The 25186-nt window shown below is 40.6% G+C and overlaps 2 protein-coding genes and 1 long non-coding RNA gene across 4 annotated transcripts; 1 reads left to right on the forward strand and 2 right to left on the reverse strand.

The window, feature by feature from the left end:
- Positions 1 to 24: 24 nt before the first annotated feature.
- On the reverse strand, positions 25 to 16700 carry msh5 (mutS homolog 5). Of its 2 annotated transcripts, XM_049583879.1 has the most exons (26): positions 16650 to 16700; positions 16156 to 16261; positions 15948 to 16071; positions 15695 to 15775; positions 15342 to 15395; positions 15119 to 15240; positions 14868 to 14977; positions 14590 to 14625; positions 14209 to 14291; positions 14080 to 14125; positions 12159 to 12297; positions 11957 to 12019; positions 11746 to 11874; positions 11556 to 11628; positions 11305 to 11414; positions 10117 to 10197; positions 9928 to 10015; positions 9747 to 9814; positions 7388 to 7506; positions 6593 to 6719; positions 5707 to 5856; positions 5387 to 5461; positions 1945 to 2091; positions 1580 to 1717; positions 252 to 325; positions 25 to 161 (listed from the first exon to the last, which is right to left on the reverse strand). In XM_049583879.1, exons 2-26 carry the CDS (start codon positions 16255 to 16257, stop codon positions 41 to 43), a joined length of 2460 nt encoding a protein of 819 aa, XP_049439836.1. In that variant the 5' UTR covers positions 16258 to 16261; positions 16650 to 16700; the 3' UTR covers positions 25 to 40. The 2 variants fall into 2 exon arrangements, with proteins under 2 accessions (XP_049439836.1, XP_049439837.1); XM_049583880.1 differs by lacking the exon at positions 16650 to 16700 and having other exon boundaries at positions 16156 to 16305.
- On the forward strand, positions 16040 to 22222 carry LOC125893300 (uncharacterized). The gene is made up of 4 exons (XR_007449856.1): positions 16040 to 16160; positions 18874 to 18904; positions 20953 to 21027; positions 22118 to 22222. It is a non-coding gene; the product is annotated as an uncharacterized LOC125893300 (long non-coding RNA).
- Positions 18919 to 24784, reverse strand: si:ch1073-228j22.2 (SPRY domain-containing SOCS box protein 4). Its single transcript, XM_049583881.1, has 4 exons — positions 24657 to 24784; positions 24320 to 24535; positions 21098 to 21908; positions 18919 to 20999 (listed from the first exon to the last, which is right to left on the reverse strand). The coding sequence occupies exons 3-4, from the start codon at positions 21840 to 21842 to the stop codon at positions 20869 to 20871; spliced, it is 876 nt and encodes a 291-aa protein (XP_049439838.1). The 5' UTR covers positions 21843 to 21908; positions 24320 to 24535; positions 24657 to 24784; the 3' UTR covers positions 18919 to 20868.
- Between the last annotated feature and the right edge of the window lie 402 nt (positions 24785 to 25186).

The following is a 25186-nucleotide window of genomic DNA, read 5'->3' on the forward strand; positions in this document are numbered from 1 at the left end:
TGACCGCAGATCTGTAGACACATGGTTGCAGCAGAACAGTTCAGCTGCGGCTCAGCAGCTCCCCAGCAGAGGGCAGGAGCTCTTCCTTCATGAAGTGCTGAAGGTCCAAATCTTTGTCATCCAGGTCAAGGCTCAAGAACATCTCCACCACAGACCTGCACCTGTCAGTCACACAGACACATCTGGTTCACAAACTCTGCTCTCTTGTGTTGGTTTTCTTTGTTGTTTTGTGTTGACGGAGTTTAACAAACCTGTTTGCCTGCTCATCTGATGATGCTTTGTCGATGCGTTCGATTAGCCGTCCTGTCCGGTACAGTTCAGACACCTGACCAAACACACACACAGACAGTCAATGTGAGCATGCTTCTTTGTATCTCTGTGTGTGCAGAGTTCCTACACATTTTCCATTTCCAGTCTCAAATTTCCAGACTTCTCAGTAGGTTTTTCAGATGATATCTGACAAATAACCAGCAAGCCCTATGAAAATTTGCATTTACCTATTGCAGCCGTTCAGTCCATACTTGTATGCAGAAAGTTGGACGAGTCAACTAACCAATGCTACAAATACATTTATTATTTTCCTTAAACATTTTGAATAATTATTATTATATTATTGTCCCCTCCCCCTATTTTTAGTCTCTCTTATAAATAGGAACTGAAAATGAATAAAAACATCTGAAGGTGCTCTACGTGACATTCATAGCCTGGGCTGGTATTGGCTGCAGACAGCTCTCACCTCTGACATCACAGGCAAACATGAAGGGTCGCTGAGCCAAAATGGCGGTGGCTAGCAGTGTGTCATGCTTCCGCGACAATAGTGTCCCACCACCATGGGTCAGGAGCGCATTATCAGCTAACCAGACTTACAAGAAATAAGATGCAAGCTTGGCTAGCCAGCGACCAAAACAGAAGCTCAGATTACAAAACACAGATTACATTACTCCACTTTATTTTTACATAGCAAATGGTGGTTTGCTGCTATATCATGTTCAAAATCTCATCAATAGAACCTTTAAATATTCAAATTTTCACAGCGTCAGTGCAGTCCTGTTTATTCACACAACAACGATGAGCGCAGTCATAAAGGTTTCCTTATGCAGAACAGTCTAAATCACTGCCTACCTAAGACACACTGAGACAAACTTAATAATATGGTTATTTGTTTCAGTAATTTCAAACTAATCTGGGCACAGATGCTTTGATTTGGTTCAGTTATAAGGCATTTGGGGTAGAGCTGGTTTGCAGACTGTGTTAAGATGCATGCCATACTTCTTGCGTTGATTCTGACAACATCAGGCTCGCTCTGGCCTGTGCTCTCTCACACAGTGGTAAACATTTTGGCTGCGCTGGTTGCCTGCTCCAAACACCATGAAAAACACTCTGCTTGTATGGGCAAGATATTTTTTAAGAAATTCAGAATTTTATATTTTAGAAAGCAAAATAAATGAAAACACAAATATTTTTTCATACTCTCAAATTTCATACTACTCCTTACTGTGTAGGAAACCTGTGTGGTTGTGTGTGTGTGTGTGTGTGTGTGTGTGTGTGTGTGTGTGTGTGTGTGTGTGTTTGTGTTTACCTCCACTCCTCTCTGCACGAGGCTGGTTGGCAGGCCTGCCAGTTTAGCGATGTTGGCAGCATAGCTGGACTGGCAGATTCCTTCCTTCAGTTGGTACAGAAACACCAACTCATCCCCGTCCACTGCGGTCTCTAGAGTCTAACACAGACACACGCAATAATACACAACCACACAACACAACACACTCACATGCACAATAAAAAAAACTTCTAATGAGGTCTCATTAGCTGGATGATCATTTGGAAGTTTTGCTGTCAACATTTTTTCTGCAGTACATTCGTTTTTCCACCATGAAACCTCAGTGAACGCTCACAAAATGCTCCGGGCTACATTTCATCATTGTGCAGTCGAGTGTCTCTCAGTACCAGAAGACACAGCAGGCCAGAGGAGGGGAGCAGGCCCAGCTGCAGCAGACTGTGGAAGTTAGTAGCCAACAGGACATGAGGAACATCCACCAGAGGTTTCCTCAGCCAATGAGAGATCGATGCAGCTAGCAAACACAGTCCATCCACCTGAAGGGGAACATTACACAGTCAGCTGTGTTTGTGCACATGGATGAAGCTCCCATGGGTCAAACTGTTCGGTCTTAATTCAGGTTAAGCTCTTTACATAAACCCTTAACAGCCTGAGATTGAGTTGTTGCTACAAATAAACCAATTAACATTCCTGTCTATTGTTCTGTGGATGAAAAGGTCCACCCAACAGATGTCCCTGTTATTTGTGATTGAGCAACAGTATTACAAAAAACAAATGTTAACTGATGCTAGTGACGAATACAAGTATCACATTCACACAAGAATAGAAATTCTCTGTTTCTGTAATCATTGTCTGTTTTAATTCTTCTCAAGAAGACAAAATCAAAGTTTCTATGTTTACACTAAAACTTTTGCACAATCTCTCAAGGGGGAGCTGTTCCATCATTGTACACCCAGCTGGACCACCATCAGGAAGAGAAAGCAGCAGCAGTTTCAATCAATCAGCAGATTTGTGACGGACAAGGAAAGCTATCTTGCTAATGACTACCACGAAATGATGTTACATTTTCCATTTTCTTAAGTGCCATATCTGTCTCACTGCCAGCCAGGCAGCATCTGTCACCTATGGCAGGTTTTATTTTTCATTGCCAATATCATACAATACCAGCTGGTTAAACACAACCAGCAGCCTCTGGTACTGAAAAATGAAGCCAACACCAAGTGCCAAAAAACTGCAGTTCTTTGAACGGCCACTTGAGGCTGGCTCCAGAAGCCAGTGGACTTTACAGCAGAAATAAACATGTTTAAAGCCTGGTACAAAAATGGTTTTGGTCTCTATGGTTAATTTCTCCTTCATGACAACTGTACAGGAGGGGAATTTTTACATAAGTCACCCTTTTACATTTTATTAAGGCCTCTCTGAGTGACAGGCTGTCTGCCACCTATCGCTCCTCCACAGCACCAGCCTTGTGCCCAAACATTGTCACTTCTGGCTACAAAAAACAAAATGGCGACATCCGAAATGCCAAACTCAAGGGTTCAAAACAGCAGTCCTTAAACCAATGGGGGACATCACAGGTGGCTACTTCCATTATTTTTACAGTCTGTGGTTAGACACAACAACAATCACTGTCTTCTCCACACATACTTCTCGGCTATTGGTTGAGGCGGCATCTTCACCGGTCAAAGTTCAACTCCACACAATGAGTAGATGTAGCTTTGCTCTGCCATTGGAAGCAAATGTTTTATTCATCCCTGCATTCGTCCTTGCACTGAATGGAAGTGAACTGGAGGTGAATATCCAGCAAAGTTAACTTTGTGGATGTGTGACCATGCTAAGATCCTCTGTGGGAGGCATTTAGTACTTATTTCTGAAGATAGAAAGATAGATTGTTAATATAAAGACAGAGACAAGAAAGACAAAGGGTGGGGCGTGCAACAAAAGAACCAGGCCTTGCAGTTCTCTGGCATGTCACCACCCACAGGCAAGGGAAGCAACAACTGCCTAAATTTGAACACACACACACACCACCTGCAGTTTAAAGTGTTACAGATGCAGTTTCTTACATTTTTTGTTAGAGCTGTTGTTTTTAAGCTGTTGCACTTTTGAGGTTTTACATTTAGCACTGTGTCACTCTTACCTCCAGCAGATATTACTAATAATATTTAGATTAAACAGAAGTACAGTTTGGTTTGTGGCTGTAAAACACCATACTTGATGATCCATCAAATCAATCAATCAAATAAACTTTATTGTCCTTTACAGGAAATTCGAGTGCGTGAAAACTGCGTTTACAGTGACACACAACGCACAGTACACAAACAATAACAATAGGGTTTTTCCAAAGATTTACAAGTACACATGGTGTACAATAGGACAAATACTGGCCACCATACAGGCGTCGGCCACTACTAGGCCCGGCAGTGTAAAGTGCGTAGAGAAGTTAAAAGAAAGTTAAGGGAGAGTTGGACAGTTAGAATAATTTGACTGACAATTGTTAAATAAAATTATTAAAAGTTAAAAACTAAATTTAAGAGGAGACTAAGGCTATTCCTCACTACGGAGGGAACAGGGCTGGTTTTTTGTTCAGGAGCGCTATAGATGTAGGTATAAAAGAGAATTTGTATCTGTTGCCTTTATACCTGCTAGCCCTGTAGCGTCTGCCTGAAGGCAGGAGCTGGTATTCGGGCATTAAAATGTTTGTTGGGTCCTTAAGAATCCTGTGCGTCTGTCTGACCACCACTGTTTCAAAAGTGGATAAACAGTTTTTCCTATCACCTTCATGGCAGTTTTGATCATGTTTGTTATTCTGTTTCTTAGCTGGACAGTGGCGGTGCCGTACCAAGCTGCCATATTTTATGATGCTGTCCAGCACAGCATTGTAGAATGTTAGCATGGTGTCAGGGTTAACTCCAAACAGTCTTAGTCTTCTAAGAAAGTGAAAGTGAAGTGAATGAATAACCCTAAAGCAGATTTTTTTTTTATATTAATGATAATTAAAAATATACCTTTTAACTTGATATTGTAAATTTGTTGGCAGTCAGTTGCCTATTTACACATCCAGCAGTGATAGAGCAATATCATTATAGAAGGCCACCTGACTATTCACTCTGTTGTAGCTTTTTTAGGTCTCTTCCAACTCCTGAGGGAAATATGTGGGTCTTAAGCTCCTAAATGCTCCACTATGTTCCCCAGCTAGTTGCTAACTGTTTCTGCCTGCTGTTTGGTGCTGAGCAGGTATTGTACAGTGGGTTTATAGCCCCTTTAAATAATTTAACGAAACCCATTCAACCTACGTTGGTAATTTTCTTTTATTGTTTTCTTCTGGCCTGTGCCTCCCACACCTGCATTTCTTTTTTGGACAAATAAAATTAGTTTGGACCCTCTTCCTCCCTCTCCAGAGGAACCTGGCAGACAGTGATGGAGGACAGAGAACATAATGATACTCAGAGCAGACTCTGAGTATCCAGCAGTTGCTAAAACTAAAACATCAAATGTAAAAAAAAAAAAAGCATATATGAAACTACATGGAAAACAGCAGTCTTTGCCTGCAGGCTGCACAAGTTTTAGAACTGCATTGTCACTGCTGTTGCCTATAGATGGCGCACATCAACACCTCTGTATCTGCAAATCTGAACAGCTGCTGCTGTTTTCTTGCTGATAGGTGGCACATGTTGGGCTGAACTGGAGGTCTGTTCGTGCTGCAGCTCTAAATTAGATAATATTGGCTGGAATAAGTTTCAGGCGCTTCATATTAATGACACTGTGTGTCCTTGTTATGTGTATACATATGGATTTCATTCACAAATCGCTGGAACAAGTTCTTCTTACTGTGTTAGTTCCCTTTCCAAATTCATCGATGAGAACTAATGAGTTGCCAGTACTGCTGTTGAGAGCCTGGGCCATCTGGAGAATAGAGACACAGAGTGTTACACTGCATTTTGTTATATTTTGTGTTTGTGTGTGTGTGTGTGTGTGTGTGTGTGTGTGTGTTTATATAGCTGTAGGCAGTAGTTTCTTTATAAAAAAATGTCTTGACAGGTGGAGAGTAGGAGTGGAGCTGGAGGACAGTAGTGCTGGAAGTTCATATCTTTTATTTCCACACCCACACACATTGCTTGTGTGTGTTTGTGTGTGTGTGTGTTCGTTACCTGGTTGAGGTCTATCATAAAGGTGCTGAGGCCAACAGACACAGACTCTCTGCTCTGCATGCGGGTAAAAATGCCATCCACCAGACCGATCTCTGCCTCCTTCGCAGGTACGTCTGAGCCAATCAGAGCCATGAACACAATCAGACCCACCTGACAAAGTCAGATCAGAGCAAGTCAGGGTTGGATGACAGGTGCTGTGGTGTAAACTTAACCAAAGGGCAAAGAGGAGTCACATCAGTGATTCTCAATAGTAGCCTGGAGGTCAAAACTCCCTCAAATGAAGTGTAAAATAAAGACATTCTCATTAAGAAATGAAATTGTTACCCTTAATTATGGCGCTCTAAATGTGTTTTCTGATTAAGAAGTAAATTACAGCTTTAGGGCTTCTTCTGATACCAGTAATTAATAAAGTTGGATATTTTAGAAAGGGAAAATACAAATCCTGTACATCATAACAGCTTTAATCATCTCGCAGAACGCTGGGTTAATTACCATCTGTAGCGCAGCTTCTGGTGCTGAAGAAACAGATGTTAAAAGCAGATTATGTGCAATTATGCAGATTTTTAGAGCCAGTAGTGTCTCCCACTTGTTTAGCTTCACTGGTCTTTTGTTTTTTAAAGCTCTCTGTTACTGTTTGCCTGACCACAGCTTATCACCGAGAGTAGCAAAAGAAAAACAAAGAAAAGAGCAGATTTGTCCTCAAAACAAGAAAATGACAAACCAATTTCAGGTAAACTGGAGACAGAGATGTACACACTGGGTCACACAGAGAGACAAACAAGTCAACACAGTGGCAAAGCGAGACATAAGGTAGACTATATTTGAGCTAGTCAGGACCAGGAGCAGTTTATCATTGCACCTGTTACTGAGTTTTTTTCTGTCCCACCTGTTTGAGGTAGATGCTCTTGCCAGATGAGTTGGGGCCAGTGATGATCTTGACTCTGCCCTGTGACTCTGAGCTCTGGAAGGAGTTGGCCACAAACACAGGAGAGCACAGCTCTAACAGCGGGTGTCTGGAAAAATACAGATATAAGTCCTGTACTGCAATGTTATATTAAACACATCTTCTGCTTTACTGATGTGTGTGAGTGTGTCCTAGACTGTATATAAAGATGGATAGCATGACAGTGCCCCAGGCAGCTGGGTGCAGTATAGATCATAAACCCTGCCCCCTCCATGTTAGGGGATGGGACATGGGCCAAACTAAAAGATCAAAAAACACAACAAATACATTTTTCCTCCAAATGGTTCCTGTCATTTTAGGTAGTTCTCATCATGCTGATGTGTGCTCAAGTGTTAATTTTTAAAGTTTAGTTGTAATCATGTGTTTGACGCTATAAAAACAGAGTTTGAGGTCATGATTCACAGCTGTGTGTGTCACTCAGTGTGCTTATGATCAGTGGTGCTGCTCACAGTTGGTCAGACAGGTGTGTGGGCAGGAATTCAACACTGCAGACGTCACCACCACCAGATGGCAGCGGCCGTATCCGGGATATTTTGGCTTCATTTTTGTACAGTGGGAGGAAGTGAAGATTTGTTGTCCATCTTTATGTACAGCCACTGGTGTGTGTGATCAAACAAATTTTAGATGAGCTTACATGATGTGGCACATAAATGAAGAGTTCTAAATTACACCAAGAACTGGAGTGCCTGGATCAGTGTTTACATCTACAGTGCCTACCTGCCCTGTATGACTGTTATCTCCCTGTGGCTGGCTAATTTGGGTGAGGTGTAGCCATACTCTTGGGAGGCGCTGCTCATGGCCATCAGACAGTCCAGCTCAGCAGCAAGATCCAGAATCTACACAACACACACATTGAACACACTGACTGTCCTGAGCAGAGAAGCTTTGACTGATGAAAGAGTAGAAAGTGTTCACAAACTCAGTTTATTTATCCATCCATTAATTTTCATCCGCTTATCCAGGGCCGGGTTGCGGGGGCATCAAGCCAAGCAAAGCACCCCAGACGTCCATCTCCCCAGCAATGCTTCCCAGCTCCTCCTGGGGGACTGCAAGGTGCTATCAGGCCAGATGAGATATGTAATCCCTCCAGTGTGTTCTGGGTCTGCCCCGGGGCCTCCTACCAGTGGGACATACCCGGAACACCTCCAGCTGAAGGCATCCTGATCAGATGCCAAACCACCTTAACTGACCCCTTTTGATATGAAGGAGCAGCAGCTCAGCTCCTCTGAGCTCCCTCCGGATGTCTGAACTCCTTACCATATCTCTAAGACTGAGCCCAGCCACCCCACGGAGGAAACTCATTTCGGCCACTTGTATCTGCAATCTCAGTCTTTCAGTCACTACCCAGAGCTCATGACCATAGGTAAGGCATGGGACGTAGATGGACCAGTAAATCTAAAATCTCTTCACCACGACAGTCCAGTGAAGTGCCCGCATCACTGCAGACACTGCAACAAACCAAAACCCAACCAAGAATCGCCACCTTAACATGGTGGTTTGCGTGTCCCCGTGATCCTGGGAGCTGTGTTGTCCGGGGCCCAAGGCAAAGTGGTCCCAGGGGAGGGGCCAGACGAGGAGTGATTCAAGAAGACTTTGGTGTTTTGGCCTACTTGGACTTCAAGTACCTCGCTTAGTATGGGGACAATGGGCCCCACCCCTAGACCCAGACCTGGGTGAGGAGGCCCAGCCTTGAGCCAAGGAAGTCACTGCCCTGTGGTCGGGTGAACTGTGTGCCAGGTGGTGTGCAGAGGTGGGGCCCTGTGTGTGCTGATGCGTGGCGAGTGCAGACTGGCTCTGGGAAGTTTATTTGTATATACCACATTTCACCAGCAAGGTTATTCTAAGTGCTCTTCATAAAACGGCAAAAACATCAAGACAGAGTGCAGAAGCACACTAAAAAAGGACATGTGAATGCAATTAAAACAGTCGTTAAGGGGGCAAGAAGATGGAAACTAAAAATAAGCTAAAATGGAATAAGACAGATAAAAAGGGGAGGAATAAAAGTTACAGTGCAATGTCAGAAATGAATAATTGCAGCAAACAGAAAAGCATTCAGCCTTGATTTAAAAGACCTGAGAGTTGCAGCAGACCTGCAGTTTTCTGCGTTTGCTCCAGATATATGCTGCATAAAAAGAACCCAGCAGGTCTGTACATGTAAAATGACAGACTGTGTATTTAGTCACATTTGATGGAATATATGAGCATTTGAAACAAACTGAGCATACAGACAAGGAATTGGATTGTGTTGCAGGAGCAGAGTGGTAATTTTCTTTGGATGTTTGGATACTTGTTGTTCTGGGAATCCATTGTAACCACAGTGAGGGTGGGTGGATTTGAGTGTTTAATTCTCAAAAGAGAGATTCTGAGTGGAGTATAACCATAAAACCGTAATACATAATGCATAAAACTAAACGCAGCAAGGAGGCACTGTTGCATTTAGTGTTATGCATTATGCATTATGGGTTTATGATGTCTTTCTTCATTTCATAATGCCTATGTATTTATATCTTGTATCTTTCAATTTCTGTCATATTTAATTTATGACTGTGTCTTTGTTGTACCACTGTACTGTCTTGTTGTCTACGTCTTGTTAAGTTGATTGCAGCTGTGTGTAGCACTGTTGCCCCCCTCCCAAAATTCCCCTTAGAGACAATAAAGTATCTTATCTTGTCTTAGTATCACTTTAATGAAGCTTAACAAGTTTGAAACGTCTGCATTTTAATAAAGCTTATTGTTTATTTTACATTAATTTAATTGCCAAGATGCCAGTAAATTATAATCACAGCTGCACTTAATGCTCATTCTGTCCCCAAAATTAATAATAAAATTTGTAATAAAAGGCGGCAATAGCAGCACGCCCGTCTGTCATGAGACAAATAACACTTGTAATGAAAAAAAAAAAAAATGTAATGGGATTTGTACCTATTTCATAATCAAAATGTACAACATAGCTGATCAGAACAAACTCCACCTCCACACATTAACAGAATTACTTTCATGCACATAATAATTTTATCAGAGTGGGAGTTGTGTTTTAAACACTGGGACCTGGAAGTGCACGGTGATGCCCACCCACCTTGTAAAGGGAGGCGCTCCTCTCAAGAACTGTGTTCTGCAACTGTGTCATTACTGCCGTCTCCATGTCTGAGAAACAGAAAGTATATGAGCAGGAAAAGTGTCAGTGGTTGTGGTCACTTCTACAATGTCAGGTACACAACAATCGGGTAAACTAACCACTGAGTGAAAAGGTAAAAGACCTCTAATGTCACAGTGCAAGTCTCCAAGAAGGTCGTCTAGCTCCTTGGTTCTCTGGCTGCGGTAGTGCAGACGGTCCTCTGACAGAAACTATCCCACATGCACACAAGAACAAGGTGTTACAGCACATTTGTCAGTCTGAATTACACAAAACAAACAAAATTAACATGCTGACAAGATCACACACAAACCATAAAATCAAGCCCCTCTATCTCAAAATCCTCTTTCTCCACCATGCTGGGCAGGCGAGGGACAGAAAGCAGGAATCCAATCTGTGAGGGCAGTTAAAAGAAACATATATGAGCACTAATATATGTGGTGCTCTAGTGGGGGGGTCATACCAATGTTCTCGGGGTCCTGTATTCCAATAAATCCACACTGTAAGAGATTACTAAGGGCTATCCACTTTGCTGAAATAGCAAAAAACAGAGGGAGATGGACACTTCAAATGCAGTTTGAAAAGGGATGGGAATGAAGATTTACTGATTCTGTTTTTCAGTCCGACACCTTTACGATTCCCTTATTGATTCCAAATCAATTTTCTGTGTAGGAAAAAACGTAGACCTACACAGGTTTTCAGCATGATTATAAAATTGAAACCCACCCTCTGAAACAGACATGCTGCTCGGTGGTACTCGTGAAAAGAGTGTCAATTACATGGTGTTCCTGGAATTTAAGACCGTGTTGCTTGGGGAAGATGTGTCAGCATATTGCATATCTACAGACATTACAAGCAGCACAGCTGTCATCTTTGTCCGTGAAATGAAGCTACGTTTTGGACTGTGTCTTTCTCTCCACCATGACTCCTTCTTGTTGCAAGTTTCCACCAGTGTGGATGCATGAGTTTGACATCTTTTTTTGCAGTGCATAACTGTCAGGAAAACATGCCAACACTGATCAAAGGAATTGATGAACTGAGAGACATACGACTGTAATGGATCGGACAATTTGGAACTGGTTCTCAACTGTAACCACTTCACAATGCCTACCCCTAAGTGTGAATGGTAAAAATCCATTCAGCCATTGTGGAGATATCAATGTCTAAAGTCAAAACAACTGTCTTGCCTGCATATTTGAGGGCGCAGGTTTCAAGGAGTATAACCTCAGTTGGCTATAAGTTGCAGGTGGGTGATTTCCATATATTGACCCAGGAAAACATACCTTGAATATTTCTCTTATAGGGAAAAATTTTGCTGAGTACATAAAACCCTTTATCGGGTCTTAATGTCATATTAAGAGGATACCGAGCTGGAAAATAAAGGATCCCCCTGAGACTGTTTTCACCATATCTAATTGTATGATTCCCACCAATAATATTGTACATACCGTTCACCATACAGATCAGTTGGTATATATATTTGTCAATATGAAGCTCAGACCAGAGGGATGTAGATGACGCAGCAGGAGGGGATGCGAGCGTCCAGGTGCTCCAGCTCTCTTCTGGCTACATCTGTCAGGAAGTCGGACAACCCCATCATCCTCCTCTTCTCTGACAGAGAAAGGGGGAGATTTAAGACTTAAAATCAAGCACCGTATACACTTATCAACACATAACATGTAGAAATTTATGATGAGGCTTTTATGTATCATATGACTGTTCTAGGTTTGAAACGAGGGTGCAGGCGCTTACTCTCATCAATTGCTGGGTCCACGTTCGGTTTGATGGTGAAGCGGTTCTCAGCTATGCTGGTATCAAAATCCACCTACATGTTCCAAATCAAACATGGAGTCTGAACACTAAATTGACTACAAACCAATCTTAACAAACGGCAGGAGATTTCTCAGATTTGCAGCTGTGTGTTATTTAGTTTGCGTCTCACGACTCGGCTGATGAGGGAGGCGATGTGGTGGAGGTCATCCGAGAACCCTTCGCTGATATCCCGAAAGAGATGAATGGACTGAGGCAGGTGTCGCACCGTGTCCCTGATGCACACCGCATTGTACACAGTCTGATGAACATACACAAACACAACATTTCTCACACATTTAACAAAGCTTGACATGTGAATAAGGTGTAGGTGTAGCTCCAACCTTGTAGAGACTCTGCCAGTCGGTCACTTTGGTGTGAGAGAGAGACATCCTGCGCAGAAGAGTCTGACACACACACACGAGCACACACACATACTGGCTTTAGGCTTTCACAGATTCCTTGTCCAGGTGGTGACCCAGCAGGTAAGGGATAAATGGTCACAGATGTGGAGGAAACAAGGAAGTAATTAGTTAAAGTTTTTACTGGTATGTTAGTGATGTTGCGAAGCGAGGACTGCAGGGTGCTCAGGACGTCGGAGTTCGGAGGTGATGTGAAGAAACGAATCACTTCCTGTCTCCTGTGTAACACGGTCAGATCCTGTGTAGGCCGCAGAAACCACTGGCTGGGAGAAGAGAAGACATCACAGACACTTTAAGAAGCAAACAGTACAAACTAGCAAACTTCACGACTGTGACAAAACCCGGAATTACCGGAGTTAACCAGATATTGTGTGCATGTAGAAAGTAATTGTTGTGTAAATAAAAATGGCAGAATTATGTAATTCCCACAAGAATCACAGCATGGAACTAGATCACCATAATGTGATTGGTGACAGTACTAAAAACAGATGCATAATGTTGGAAACATTAAAACATTTATCTTGTTGCCATAGATACAAGCAGTGGAATGCAAACCTTGAAATTCCTGGGACAAACCGGAGTCTTCTGCCTGAATCACAAAACAGCAGCGCAAACATTCATATGGAAGCACGTAACACAAACTTTCATTCTGGCCCCAAGTTAAGCAACTTTTAGAAGGATGTGTTAGACGCCCTGAGAGCAGTGCTCCATCCAAATATCCCCAAAGATCCAAGGGTGATTCTCCGAGCAGCAATCCCTGAAGGGTTTGAGGGGAAGGCAAAAATGTTGCTATTACAAATCCTCTTGGGGGCTGCGATTAAATGTATCACAATTAGATGGTTGAATCCTGAACCTCCAACGTACAATATCTGGATTAAATAAATAAGCCAGTTGTATGTGATGGAACAAATCACATATGTATTGAGGTTGCAAAGACTGAAATTCTTGAACAGGTACATCTTCTCGCACTTGAACACTTCACTGTACTTGTCTTAAACCTGGATATATGTTACGGCAGCTGAAAACTTTGTACATTGATCTGTACTGTGTGAGCTATGTAATAACTGTATTGCTTGTATAGAATGCTGAAGTTGAAACAGAAAATGAGTTTAAAAAACTTTTATTTTGTTGCTTTGGTAGTTGTATGGTAATATAAGGTAAAACGTTATTTATCCAGAGGGAAACTGTAGTGCAGATACTAAGAGTGCAAAAGGTAACATTTGTCTCTAAAACTCCAAATGTTCCTGTTTTAAAATACTTTATGTTCTTACATGACCAGACAGTTATGATTATATAATTGCTATATTTAGTGTTACGTGATGCAGAGCCCTTTGAATCTCCTCTATTTGCCTACCTATCAAATACAGGATTGATTTCAAGGTTCTATTATTTTTTTTTACAGCCACATATGGGCTGGCACGCCAGTATATTGTTGAACTTCTCTGCCCCTTTACCAGCTCCCGACCTCTCAGATCCTCTGAACAATGTCTTTTAAGTGTCCCGCGATCGAGGCTGGTGGGTAAGGGAGATTGTGACTTTGTGGTAGCTGCTCCAAAGCTTTGGAACAGCCTTCCACTCTCAATTAAATCCCCCCTCCATTGATACTTTCCAGACAAATCTTAAAACGTACATGTTTTTTGTGCACGTTTTACATTGCTATATATTTGTGTGTCATTCTTTTATTTTGTATAGCACTTTGATCAAATGCAGTTGTTTTTAAATGTGCTACATAAATAAACTTGATTTGATTTGATTTATTAGATTAGCTAAAACTATGCCCTGCCTTTTAGAGGTTGTCATAATGCCAGTAGTAATGGTGGTGCTGCAGCATGATAGGAGGTATCTGACATCAATATACCATGACACCAGCATAAATTATGGACCACTGTTATACAAAATGTTGGTAGAGTTTAGTTTGTCTGAATGATGAATGACACAAATATCAGCCTTTTCCACTACAAGCCTTGTATTCTCTTTTAACGAAGTAAAGGCCACATTCATTTTTTTGGTTTTACGATTTCACTCTAGTAGGAGATGTTTCTCACCGTAGCAGTCTGGAGCCAAACCTGCACCTGCAGCGGTTCAGTATCCCTGCAACAAAAGATAAGTACAAGTGGTTCATGTAAACACCATCAGATAAGATGGACTGATAATGCTACCTTCAGGGCGCGTACCGTAAAGACTGAGTCCTTCCTTTTCACCTGAATGCAGTTTGTACACTGATGGGTGAAGTTCTGATTTGAAGATCTGCAGTACACTGGAACAAATACAAAATCAACGGTTATCCCAACCAACCCATATGTCTTGCTAAGTGTTCTTTCATGGCTCACATATACCGTATTTTTATGCAGTTTAATACATTATATTTATTTCTTTAGCTTTATTCATATAAGTTGCAAAAACATTATTAAAATGTACGAAACAGCTGTCCTGTAGGTTCTAGTTGTAAAACAAGGAACGATTAATGAGATATTTAGGAGATTAGTGTCAGCTTTTAAGGACATATTGGGAGATACTTAATAAAGATCATATATATAATGGATAAACACCCTTACCTGTAAGTGTCTTGGTCCATGCAAACAACACCTTTACTTTATTGAGAAGAAACAATACACGTTTCAGAGGAGCAACATTTTTAATTCATGAAAACATGAGACAGGATTGGTTGGCTGGTACTAAAATTACAGAGAAGTAGAGAAGAGAAAAAGAGAGAATAGAGAAAAAAAAACTACTCATTGACAAAACTCTCTCAAGGTCCTCATTACGGAAAACGTGTGATCACAGTCCTATTTGTGTGTGTGCGTGTGCAAAGCTTCATTAGTGTGTGTCTTACAGTGTGTAGGCGAGGAACTGTAGGATAGGAACTCCAACACTGCTGTCTTCCAGCTCCACTCCCACTCTCCTCCTGTCCAGACATTTCAGCAGAGCGCCCACTGCCCTAAGCTACCAAACGGATGTACAAACACACAGACACACAGACACACACAAAAAAACACACACATTAACAAAAAATGATGGACGGTTCATGATCAGCTCCTGCGCGATAGACTGATGGATAGGATGACATGTGGACAGCTGGCTCACCATAAGGGGTGAGTCAAAGGAGATACAGGAGGAGAGGTAGGACATTTTGTCTCTCTCTGAAATGGAGGCAGGAAGGAAAGGCAGATGGGCAGACAGTAGCCTCTGCTTACCGACCTCCAGACCTGCAACATTCAAAATCGACTCAAAATCTGTTCATTTAAATTTAATGCAGAGAGATCCTGCCTGAAATTGATGAGGATAATTGGATATTATCGGTGTTTACCAAAGTCAACATAAGGATAAGTAACCACCTCTGGTTTGTAGTCTGGGTCTGAACCTGCGATAAGACAGAGGAAAGAAATCAAAATAGTTTATTGTATGAAAGAAAACACTGACATGGCAGAACTGTGTCACTTTACTCTCAATAAAAGCCTCATAAAGTTGTGCATCATAGCTATACAATCTACTCCTCTCCCTCTTATCACACTATCAGGCTGCAGAGTCAAGCATCCCTAATCTCACTTCATTCCCTTGACCTAGAAACTACTTGTCTCATACCACGTCAAAACAAAATTTTCTCAGTGTGACATTTTTTTGTTTCCCCACCCCATGCTGTGATTATATCTCAGAACTCACCAAGGTGTTGCAGGAAGCGTGTCATGCAGCTCTCCTGCTTTGCACTGGTAATAATTACATGGGGACTAACCTCCTGTATGACTAGACAGAAGAATACAAGTACTAGGGCACATGCAATACAGCAAGGCAAGCACAAGTGTCAGCTCATATACAGTACTGTCATTTCTAAGCTATTAAAAATGTATAAACACCATAAACCTACTCTAATTTAGGGACAAGGCTGAGATTATGTAACAGGCTGTGTATTGTTCACCTCTGGCCAGCAGGTGGAGCTCGTAGTTGTCAAGAGTGTCTCTCATGTAGTGTAAAGAGGAGTCCTTACTGTCATAGAAGCAGAGGCCCATCTGCCCATGTTGGGTGAAAACACTCAGTAAAACCTGCCAACATATAAATACATGAATGTGTATTTGACTGACAACTATTTATTGCTCTGCCAGGCTGAGTGGGAAGTTTGAGTTTACCGCAGGTGAGTCTTCTTCCTCTTCTTCATCTCCATTAATGCCCGGCGGACCAAACACGAATCCTCTTCCTCCTCCTCCTCTCAGACTTCCTAGTGCCGCCATGATGCTAATAATTTAACAGTAATAATTTAATGTTCTACATTAGTTATTTGAAAATATAAAAACGCACAATGTATGAATTAAACTTTCAAAAATAAAAAAAGGTGAGTTAGTTTGCCCTCTAGGTCAATAAACTAGCCAACAAACTGAAGGAAATGCAGGTTAGCCGTTAGCTAGGCGAGCTACCGTTAGCTAAGGTAAGCTTGAGCAAAGGTAACCAACAGTAACGTTAACTTAGCAGTTTAGTTAGCTAACATATTCTTATAGGACGGGTTGGGGCTTTGTAAAGTCAAGATAATGGGCCTTAAATATCATTATAAAATCGGATTTATAATTTAAGAGGTTGATAAAATCTTAGCTGTTACAATTGGTTGTCAGGGTCAGAGGGAGCTCACCTTCACACAAGTTTATGCGCTTTTTCTCGCGCGTCTGTTCCTCTGTTGTCATGACAACACTGTACCGGATGTTGGTTCTTGTCTATGTTGTTTTAGGTTTTTATTTTTGCACAGTTTGAAAGTCACAAAATGACAAAAAATAAGTGGTATATAGAGCAGGGAGAGGCAGAAAATCAAGTTGGCTTATTTAAGCCTCCACTTAATATAAGTTCAAATTTCACAATTGTATAAAGAACACAAAAATTAACATACAAAGGTAATATGACAACATTAAGGTGATAGCGATCAAATTTTGTGTGTATATAGATAGATATTGTAAAACTTCAGTCAGTAGCTCAGGCTGTTATTGGCTTTTTAAATCACTGAACTCAACAGGCTTATATCTGACAGGCGTCTATATGGGACAGGCCTTTAATCCCTTTTACACAAAGACTGTTGCTCAGCAAAGATGGGAAATACAATCAAATTGTTTATTTGAACCAGTATGAATATTGCTTGTATAAAATTAGGCTTTGAATAACAAATCAATTATGTGTTATATTATGACACTCACTTCATGGCACTCGAGGATTACGGCACCAGGCATACCGACACAGCACCACTTTATCCTGTTAAAACTATACTCATAACATGGATTAATATTTATGAAAACTACTTTTGATTCTTATAAAAGGTGGACTAAAGAAATATGAATCAAGGGAATCGAGGAAGGGACACATATTCTGACTTAATGACAGCCTCAGAGGTAGGGAGTCACTACTTATTTTTTTCATCATGTCGGTAAACCTGAATGAAATACAGTCTTCTCTGGTGCTCATGGTTTCAGTAAAATGAACTGAACTGAGCTGACAATGTGTAGGATCTCCGTATTGATAAAAGTATAGATATTTACATTTGTATGTGCAATCTAAACATCTAACTAATGTTAGCTCAAGTAGATAGTCAACAATCTGGTTTTATACATCCAAAGAACTTCTATAAAAATGAACTGTTGGCAACCAGAGCAGGCATCTAATTGAGACAGGCGTTTATTTGTCAAAATGTGGAGCTACACCAGACTCGTAAAAGGGACTGGGTCTTTAAATGGACCGTTCTGCATACTTTTGGTACTTAAAGTACATTTTCCTAATAATACTAATGTACTTTTACTTAAATTAAATTTGGACTTACTTGTAGTTGAGTGATTATAGACCATAGTAATTCTACTTAAGTAAAGCATCTGTTGAGTCCTGAGCAAAATCATAATAGGCTATATGTCACTGAGTCAAACAAATAAACATGGATACATGGACAGAAGTACATGGAGAAAATCAGCTACAAAACAGCAGGCAAATGTTCTTTTAAGTGTCTTTTATATCATTTTTATAGAGAAACAGTTTTTTGCCAGGTAAAACCATTCAATGAATTGGCACCTCTAAATATTATTAAAAATTGACCTCTGCAAGTGAGAAATTTAGGAGGATGAATATCTGCAGAGTGACGAGTTGAATAAGAATGAACCTGTGACTTGGCTTAAAAAGTAAGTCTTGAAATACTCAGGAATAGTCCCTTTCCACCTCCGACAACAGTTTAATTCAGGACCTCCTAATTCATCCAGTTTTTGCATTGTGATATTGCCATTCAATAAATATTTTTCATAGCTGGTAGACTGAATGTATACTTCTCACCTTCTAAAGGCTGGCTGTTGGGAAAACATGTTAAATACTTTAATTAAAATGTTATTTATTTTAATGTACTTGGTACAGTAGCAGCTGAACGAGCAGCCAAGAATATGAGTCATCTTAAATCTAACCACGCAGATGCTCATTTAAAGATGCTGAGTTGAGACAGATTGTTATCATTGAGCAATATAGAGGAATACCCAAATTCAGTTCATTCATAGTGTTGCTTGGGAACTATTAATAAATAAAATAAGCAAATGTATCATGTCATTTAAGAATCACTGATGAGTTTATGACAGTTTTATAACTGACAGAGGGTTTTTAACAATAGGTTTATTAATATTTTACACACATAAAAAATAATACAAAGTGAAAACTAAAAGCAGTTTAAAATGGGTCAAAATAAATTAATTTAATAATTTAATAAATTTAAATTTAAAGTCAAATAAATTATGAAATTAATATAAAATAAAAGGCACCTGTCATGACACTCATGATAGCAGGATATTCTCATTTTTTAAAGAAATATTCTGTATTGCGATTGTTTTGCTTTTCCTCTACAGTAAAACTACATGTCTGCCTCTCCAAAAAAAGGTAGGTTGCATTCTCCTTCAACCATAAGCTCACAGACAGCTTTTGTATATATTTTTTAAAGAGAGCAATCATTCTCCTGGCCTGAAGACTACCATCCATTATATATCGTGCATAATACTTTCCCAAAATGACTGCACCTTTGAGCAAAGTGGAGTAATGACAGAGTTTAATGAAAATATTTAAATCACACATCTTAGGCTCTCTGAATCTTTACAGGCATCAACACAATTTTAATTCCCTAACTGGCGTCATTTGGTCACCCCTTAACCTGGGAGACTGAGCCCATATTAAAAAATGTTGTCAGTATTACTCTGTTATTTCTTCCACCTGTATATCAGGCAGGTTTCAGTCAGTGAAAGCAAATGGGCATTTATATAACCCCCTGCAGGGAAAGGTTTTAGCTTAATGTTTGTTGTTTTGCAGGAACAGCGACAGTCACTGTTTCTTCATAATAATTTTCTCCTGAATGTGATGTATGTTTTCTAAAAGCCTCTAAAAGCATCCATGCCACCAAACAAAACAACTGAACTGATCTTATTTTCCCTCCTTCTAACATTCACAAAAGGATTGAAACAGCAATAATGATGTTAGATTTAAACGGGGGCCATTTATTTTACACACAAAGAAAGAAACAGAGTTAAAGAGACACTCCACAAGTCAGGAGTGCCTTTAAATTCCTCTCAGCTCACTGTGAATGATTTAAAGCTTTTGTAGTTTCCAGAAACATTTCAAAATCTCAGCAGTGAACTATATATATTGTAATAAATAAAATGAATAATAAATACATTTGTCTGGCAATAATATCACATGGATGTAATAGTTGGGGTTGCAGAGGGTACAGACAGTGTTAAAGTGCATAGGCCAGTTTGATCAGGTAGGTTCTGAGACAGGATTTGAAGGATGTTATGCTGTTGAGCAGAAGGTTTTTCTAATCAATCCAGTACTGAACAGAGAGCCAGTGTAGTTGGATGAGAATGAAAGTGATGTGGTCAGATGATTTGGTGCAGGTAATGATCCAAGCAGCAGAGTTTTGAATGATCTGAAGCCTGGTAATGAGTTTGGTGGGAAGGCCAGAGAGTACTGCATTACAATAGTCAATACGCGATGTGACAAATGTATGGACCAGGACCTCAGTGCTGGATTGGGACAGTGATGGGCGGAGTCTGGAAATGTTGTGGAGGTGGAAGAAAGCAGTGCATCACTTTTCATATCGACCGAATCACTGTGACGCTAACACAACAATCACACAGATTGCGGAGATGAGAAGAAAATGCAATTCCTGCCTTAAATAAACCATTTAAAGATATATATATATATATATATATATATATGTAGTTAAACATGGTGGTCAGACCTATCTGACATGTCTGCTGTGCGTATTTTATGTACTTCGTTGCTTCAATAGTGTCTTTGATAAAGCAAATCTATTGGCAAGGAAGATAAGTAATGTAATGCTGTGGACAGGGCCGCAGCAAAAGGTATTTAACCATCAAAAAAATCAGTTTCAGTGTAAAAGTGAGTGAATATTTGCGCCGCTTTATCTTACACACTAACAAATCGAGGCTGTGGAACACCAGCAATCAGTTTTGCTAAGTAAAACTACTCATTTTGTCGATGGGGTCTGAGGGCTTTGACTTAACGGCTTCAGTTCCTCTCCCAAAAGGCTGTCTGGTGGCAAGGTAAAGTGGTGAAATACTCTAAATGTAACGTACACCTCAACTGATATTGATTTTTTTTTGATAGGCCTCTTTTTTAGGTGGCTAAAAACTAATTGAGGCAGCGTTCACTCAGTGCCATTTGACTTTATAAATTTGACACAAGGGTTTTCTACCTGTACATTCTTGTAAATAAACATTGTGTTTCGGTCTATAACACTTAAGTGATTGTCAAACTGTTTCCTACTGTGTGTGTATGTGTGTGTGTGTGTGTGTGCGTGTGTGTGTGCGCGCAAGTATAATTGTACATTATTGACTAGAAATCAGGTAGTGCTGGAGACGAAAGGGTAGAGGCAGCTTGCCAATTTGATTCTGCCTCTGTTCCCCTAAAAGCTGGCGAATTGACAGCCCACATAAAGCCATCAGTGCAGGGGGATCACCTGGGAAGGAGAGACAAAGAAAAACTCGGTAAGTTTATGTGTCTTATAAAACCCAAGTATTTTATCTAAGCAGATTTATGTTCACATCTGACACTCACGTGTGGCGCCGTTCAAGTATCGTAGTCGTATGCTGGCTCCTCCTCTCACGCTGCTCACTGCTGGGAACAGCTCCACTCCACGAGGAAGGTCTCTAAAGGCTACGCCAACATAGCTGCCATCAACAACAAATCCCAGAGTTCCTGCATCGGCATCCAGGACCAACAAGACGCGCTCAGGGATTGGGAGAGGTGTCCTTGCCACTTTTGTGTGTAATGAAGTCGAAGACTGTGTGCTTAAGTCCTCAGCGGCCTCAGAGTGGCACCTCGTTCTTGTTCCTGGGTAAAGTCCCAGTCTCTGTCCAGCATGCCACAGCTGATTGGTTTTGAGTTCCCAGCCCCAGGACTGTGAGTCTCCACCAATCAGCACAGTGTACCCTGAGGCCTGCAAAGGGCAGCTCTGCATAGTGATGCCCATGACGGCATGACTCCCTCTGTGGTCGGGACTCCACAACACCTCCCAAACATGAAGCCCGCTTTTCACCCCCATCTCTGCCCTCACCCCGTCGCTGCTCAGCTCAGCGGGTGATCGTGTCACTTCCTGTTTGCAGGCAGACAGTAGGAAGTGAGGAGAGCAGTGGACCGAGCTCCAGTGTGAACGACTGTCTCCTGGAGCAACAGGAGAGGAGTTCAGAGTGACAGCCAGACGAGAGGATGTGGGGACGGCCAGTGGAGGGAAAGCTGATGAAGAGGAGGGAGGGCTATCGTCTGCCCTGCTGTACAGCCGAACTGACAGTGAGACACCCATTGGTACAAACAGTCTGTACAGCTGAACACACAGGCAGGGTCGCTGCTAAGTGTTGTCAGAGGAGAACTGTGGAGAAGACAACAAAACACTAGGTTACACACTGGAACAAAATATATGATTACTTCCACAATAAGCAACTGTGACTTTGTGTAGAACTTTACTCACATTAGTCAGCTCCAGTTTACAGTTTATTTGTGATAAAAATACCAAGAAAAATACAACTCCATTATCATTATTATTATTATAATTATTTTTATTATTTTATGCTGTTTTAGCTCTGGATCGACCTGCCCGAGGATGTAAGGCTGTCTGAGTCACTGGCTTCGTTTAAGTCTCTCCTGAAAACATACTTCTATCAGAAATCATATCCTGACTTTACCTGAGCTGACTGTCTATTTTATTTTTTACTAGATGGCTTTATGACATGTTATTTGTTTTATTCTTCTTGTGTTTTAATTGTGTTTAGTTTATTGTACAGCACTTTGTAACTGTTTTGAAAGTTGCTATATAAATAAAGTTTATTATTATTATGCTCATGATGGGAGTGCAAATTTAGGTGGTTGCAGTGCTGGTATATTTTATATACAGTTGGTGCTTTTAGTTTACTTTAGTGTGCATTTACCTGCTATCACATTTTATATTCTAACTATAGGCTTCTAAATTATAAAGCTGATGAATGCAGTGGAGCAAAAGGAACCATAATTACCTCGGCCAAGGAGGTTATGTTTAAGCCGGCGTTGGTCTGTTTGTCTGCAAAATAACTCAAAAAGTTATGAACGGATTTTGATGAAATTTCAGGAAAGGTGGATAATGGGACAAGGAACAGATGATAAAATTTTGGTGGTGATCGGTTGAAGCAAAGTGGATAAAATAATAAAAAAGTCTATCATCTGACAGCCTCAGCAGCAATTCCAATTTCTAAAGACGGTGAAAATAGCGCCATCTGGTGGCTGGAAAGCACGTCTCGTTCTACTTGCTTAATGTTGTAATTCTTAAGTTGAAGTTAATGTTCTGTGTTGGAAAAAAAGAACGTGAAAAATACAAAAAAACATATTATATTCTGTGTTGGTACAAAAAAACCCGAAATAAATACACCACAGTGTCTCCATGGTGAAGGCATATTATAACCTAATAATGATAGTGATGCAAATAACCTAATTGTGATGCAGGCTGCAAAATCTGATGTAGAGGGGGAGGGAATATCACCTACTTGGCGGAGGTCTGCACTCTCTGAGTGCTTTTCTAGTTCTCTCTGAAATTAAGTCCTCAAATTATATTTACATTATACAAAAAGTATAGTGTTTGGATCACCTTTTAGGCTTAAATCTTAACCACAGTTTAACCTGTCGGTACAGGGAGTGCCTGTGGGACAGGTAGAGCAAACCAAACTCCTCTGGGTGATATTAGACATCAGACTGAAGTCGTCAAAACAGATGGAAAAAACTGTTGCAGATACTGGAAGAGGTCTGGCAGTTATTAGGAGATGTGCTAAATTCTTACCACAAGAATGTATCTCACACGTTCAATCATTAGTTCTCACTCATTTGCATCAGTGTGCATCAAGTAAAGACTGAGACAAACTACACTTAGTCTAGAATAGAGCTGCACGACTCGCTCTAAACTGTAACAGAAGAGCTAATATCATCAGAATGCATACCACCTTAGGTCGGGCATTGGTGAAGGACAAGATGGTTATTTCTTTGCTCTGTTTTATGAGAAATATTTCATCGTCCAAATCCCCAGCTATCCTTTACCATTTTTTTCTTTTAGCAACAACTATAAAATGAATACTAAGCATGTGGCAAGAGGTTGTTTTTCATTTCCTGTTTCAAAAACAAATGAAATTATGGAATGGTTTGCCATCAGACATTATACATGCAGCAAGTGCAGCTGTTTTTAAAAAGAGGTTGAAGAGATACCTGATGGCACAGAACACCAGCACCTCACACATAGGGTTTGTTACATGATGCCTGACTGTATGAACCTTAATGTGAAACTCTCCTGGTCTTTAATTCTCTCAATCACTGTATATGCTGTTTTTAGTAGTATTAAAATTACCTTTGAGCTGTAAAATCCTTATTATTATCACTATAATTAATATAATTATTATTTTCTGACTATTTTGTGGTTCATCTAAAGGACTTGTCTGTTTATTTTCGTTTTGTTTAGTTTTTTAATTTTTGGTTTTGCAGTTTTCTTGTATATTTGTTGTCTTTGTCTGCCTTGGTAGTGCCTAATGGGGATCCAAATTAATTAATTAAAGTAATTGTTTTGAAGTAAAGTACTTGATCAAATGTGCTCACTTCCCATCACTGGGTGAGGTAGAGTAGATAAGGTAATAGAGAATATGATGAGTACGAAAAAAGTGAAGTGAATAAATTAGTAGAGTAATAAAAGTAAACATGCACACAAACATGGGAAGTGACTCAGGTTATTTCACCTGTTGGAACAGGTGAGTAAAAACAAATGAATCTTACCGGCTGTGTCGCTGAATCCTTCGTTGAGGCTGTTTGCAGACATCCTCTTTCTGTGTGTTTATAACAGTCTCTTATCACACATCTCGTGCGTCTTATCGCGGCTCGCGAACGTAACCGCGCCTCCCGCTCCGGTGTCTTGCTTACAGTATGTTTCTGTGGACGACCTCCGAGACGGGAACAGCACAGTCCATCATCTCAGATTGACGCCACACAGAGCTGCAGAGACAAGGACGAGACGAGACATCTCATGACGTGTTTGTAAACCCATAAGAAATCTTGGTGATACCAAACATCCAACTGTCAAATGATAAGATATCACGAGCCATCATCATTTCACCTCTTATAATTATTCCCCTCTGGTTTTCTTTCGTCTATCGCGTCCTGTAATGGATGTAAACATAAATGGCGAAACACAAGAAAAGGATCAAACTCGGACTTTTATACAACAAGAAGAGAAAAATGAAATAAAACCCAAATCGACTCATTATTCCGGAGAGCGCATGCGCAGAGAGAGGATCTTTAACTATGAGATTTAAAGCCCTGGATATTGTCTTACAGGCAACCTGGACATATTGGTCCACACTTTTCTTGTGAAACATTAAATTTATGAATAGAAGGTCAAATGATATTTGTCATGGAAAGATTTAAAGAGAAGGACAGCACTAGTTGTAGTTTCAGTTTAAAGGTTCAGTGTGTAGGATTGGCAGAAATGGACATGTTAATGTTTTCTTCAGTGTATAATCAACTGAAAATAAGAATTGTTGTGTTTTTGTTATCTTAGAATGAGCTGTTCATGTCTATATAGAGAGCCTCCTCTACAAGGATGTGTCCACCTTATTCTTAGCCGCCATGACACCTTGCACGAAT

Source organism: Epinephelus fuscoguttatus, linkage group LG8 (genome assembly GCF_011397635.1).
Source record: "Epinephelus fuscoguttatus linkage group LG8, E.fuscoguttatus.final_Chr_v1".
Lineage (NCBI taxonomy): Eukaryota > Metazoa > Chordata > Actinopteri > Perciformes > Serranidae > Epinephelus > Epinephelus fuscoguttatus.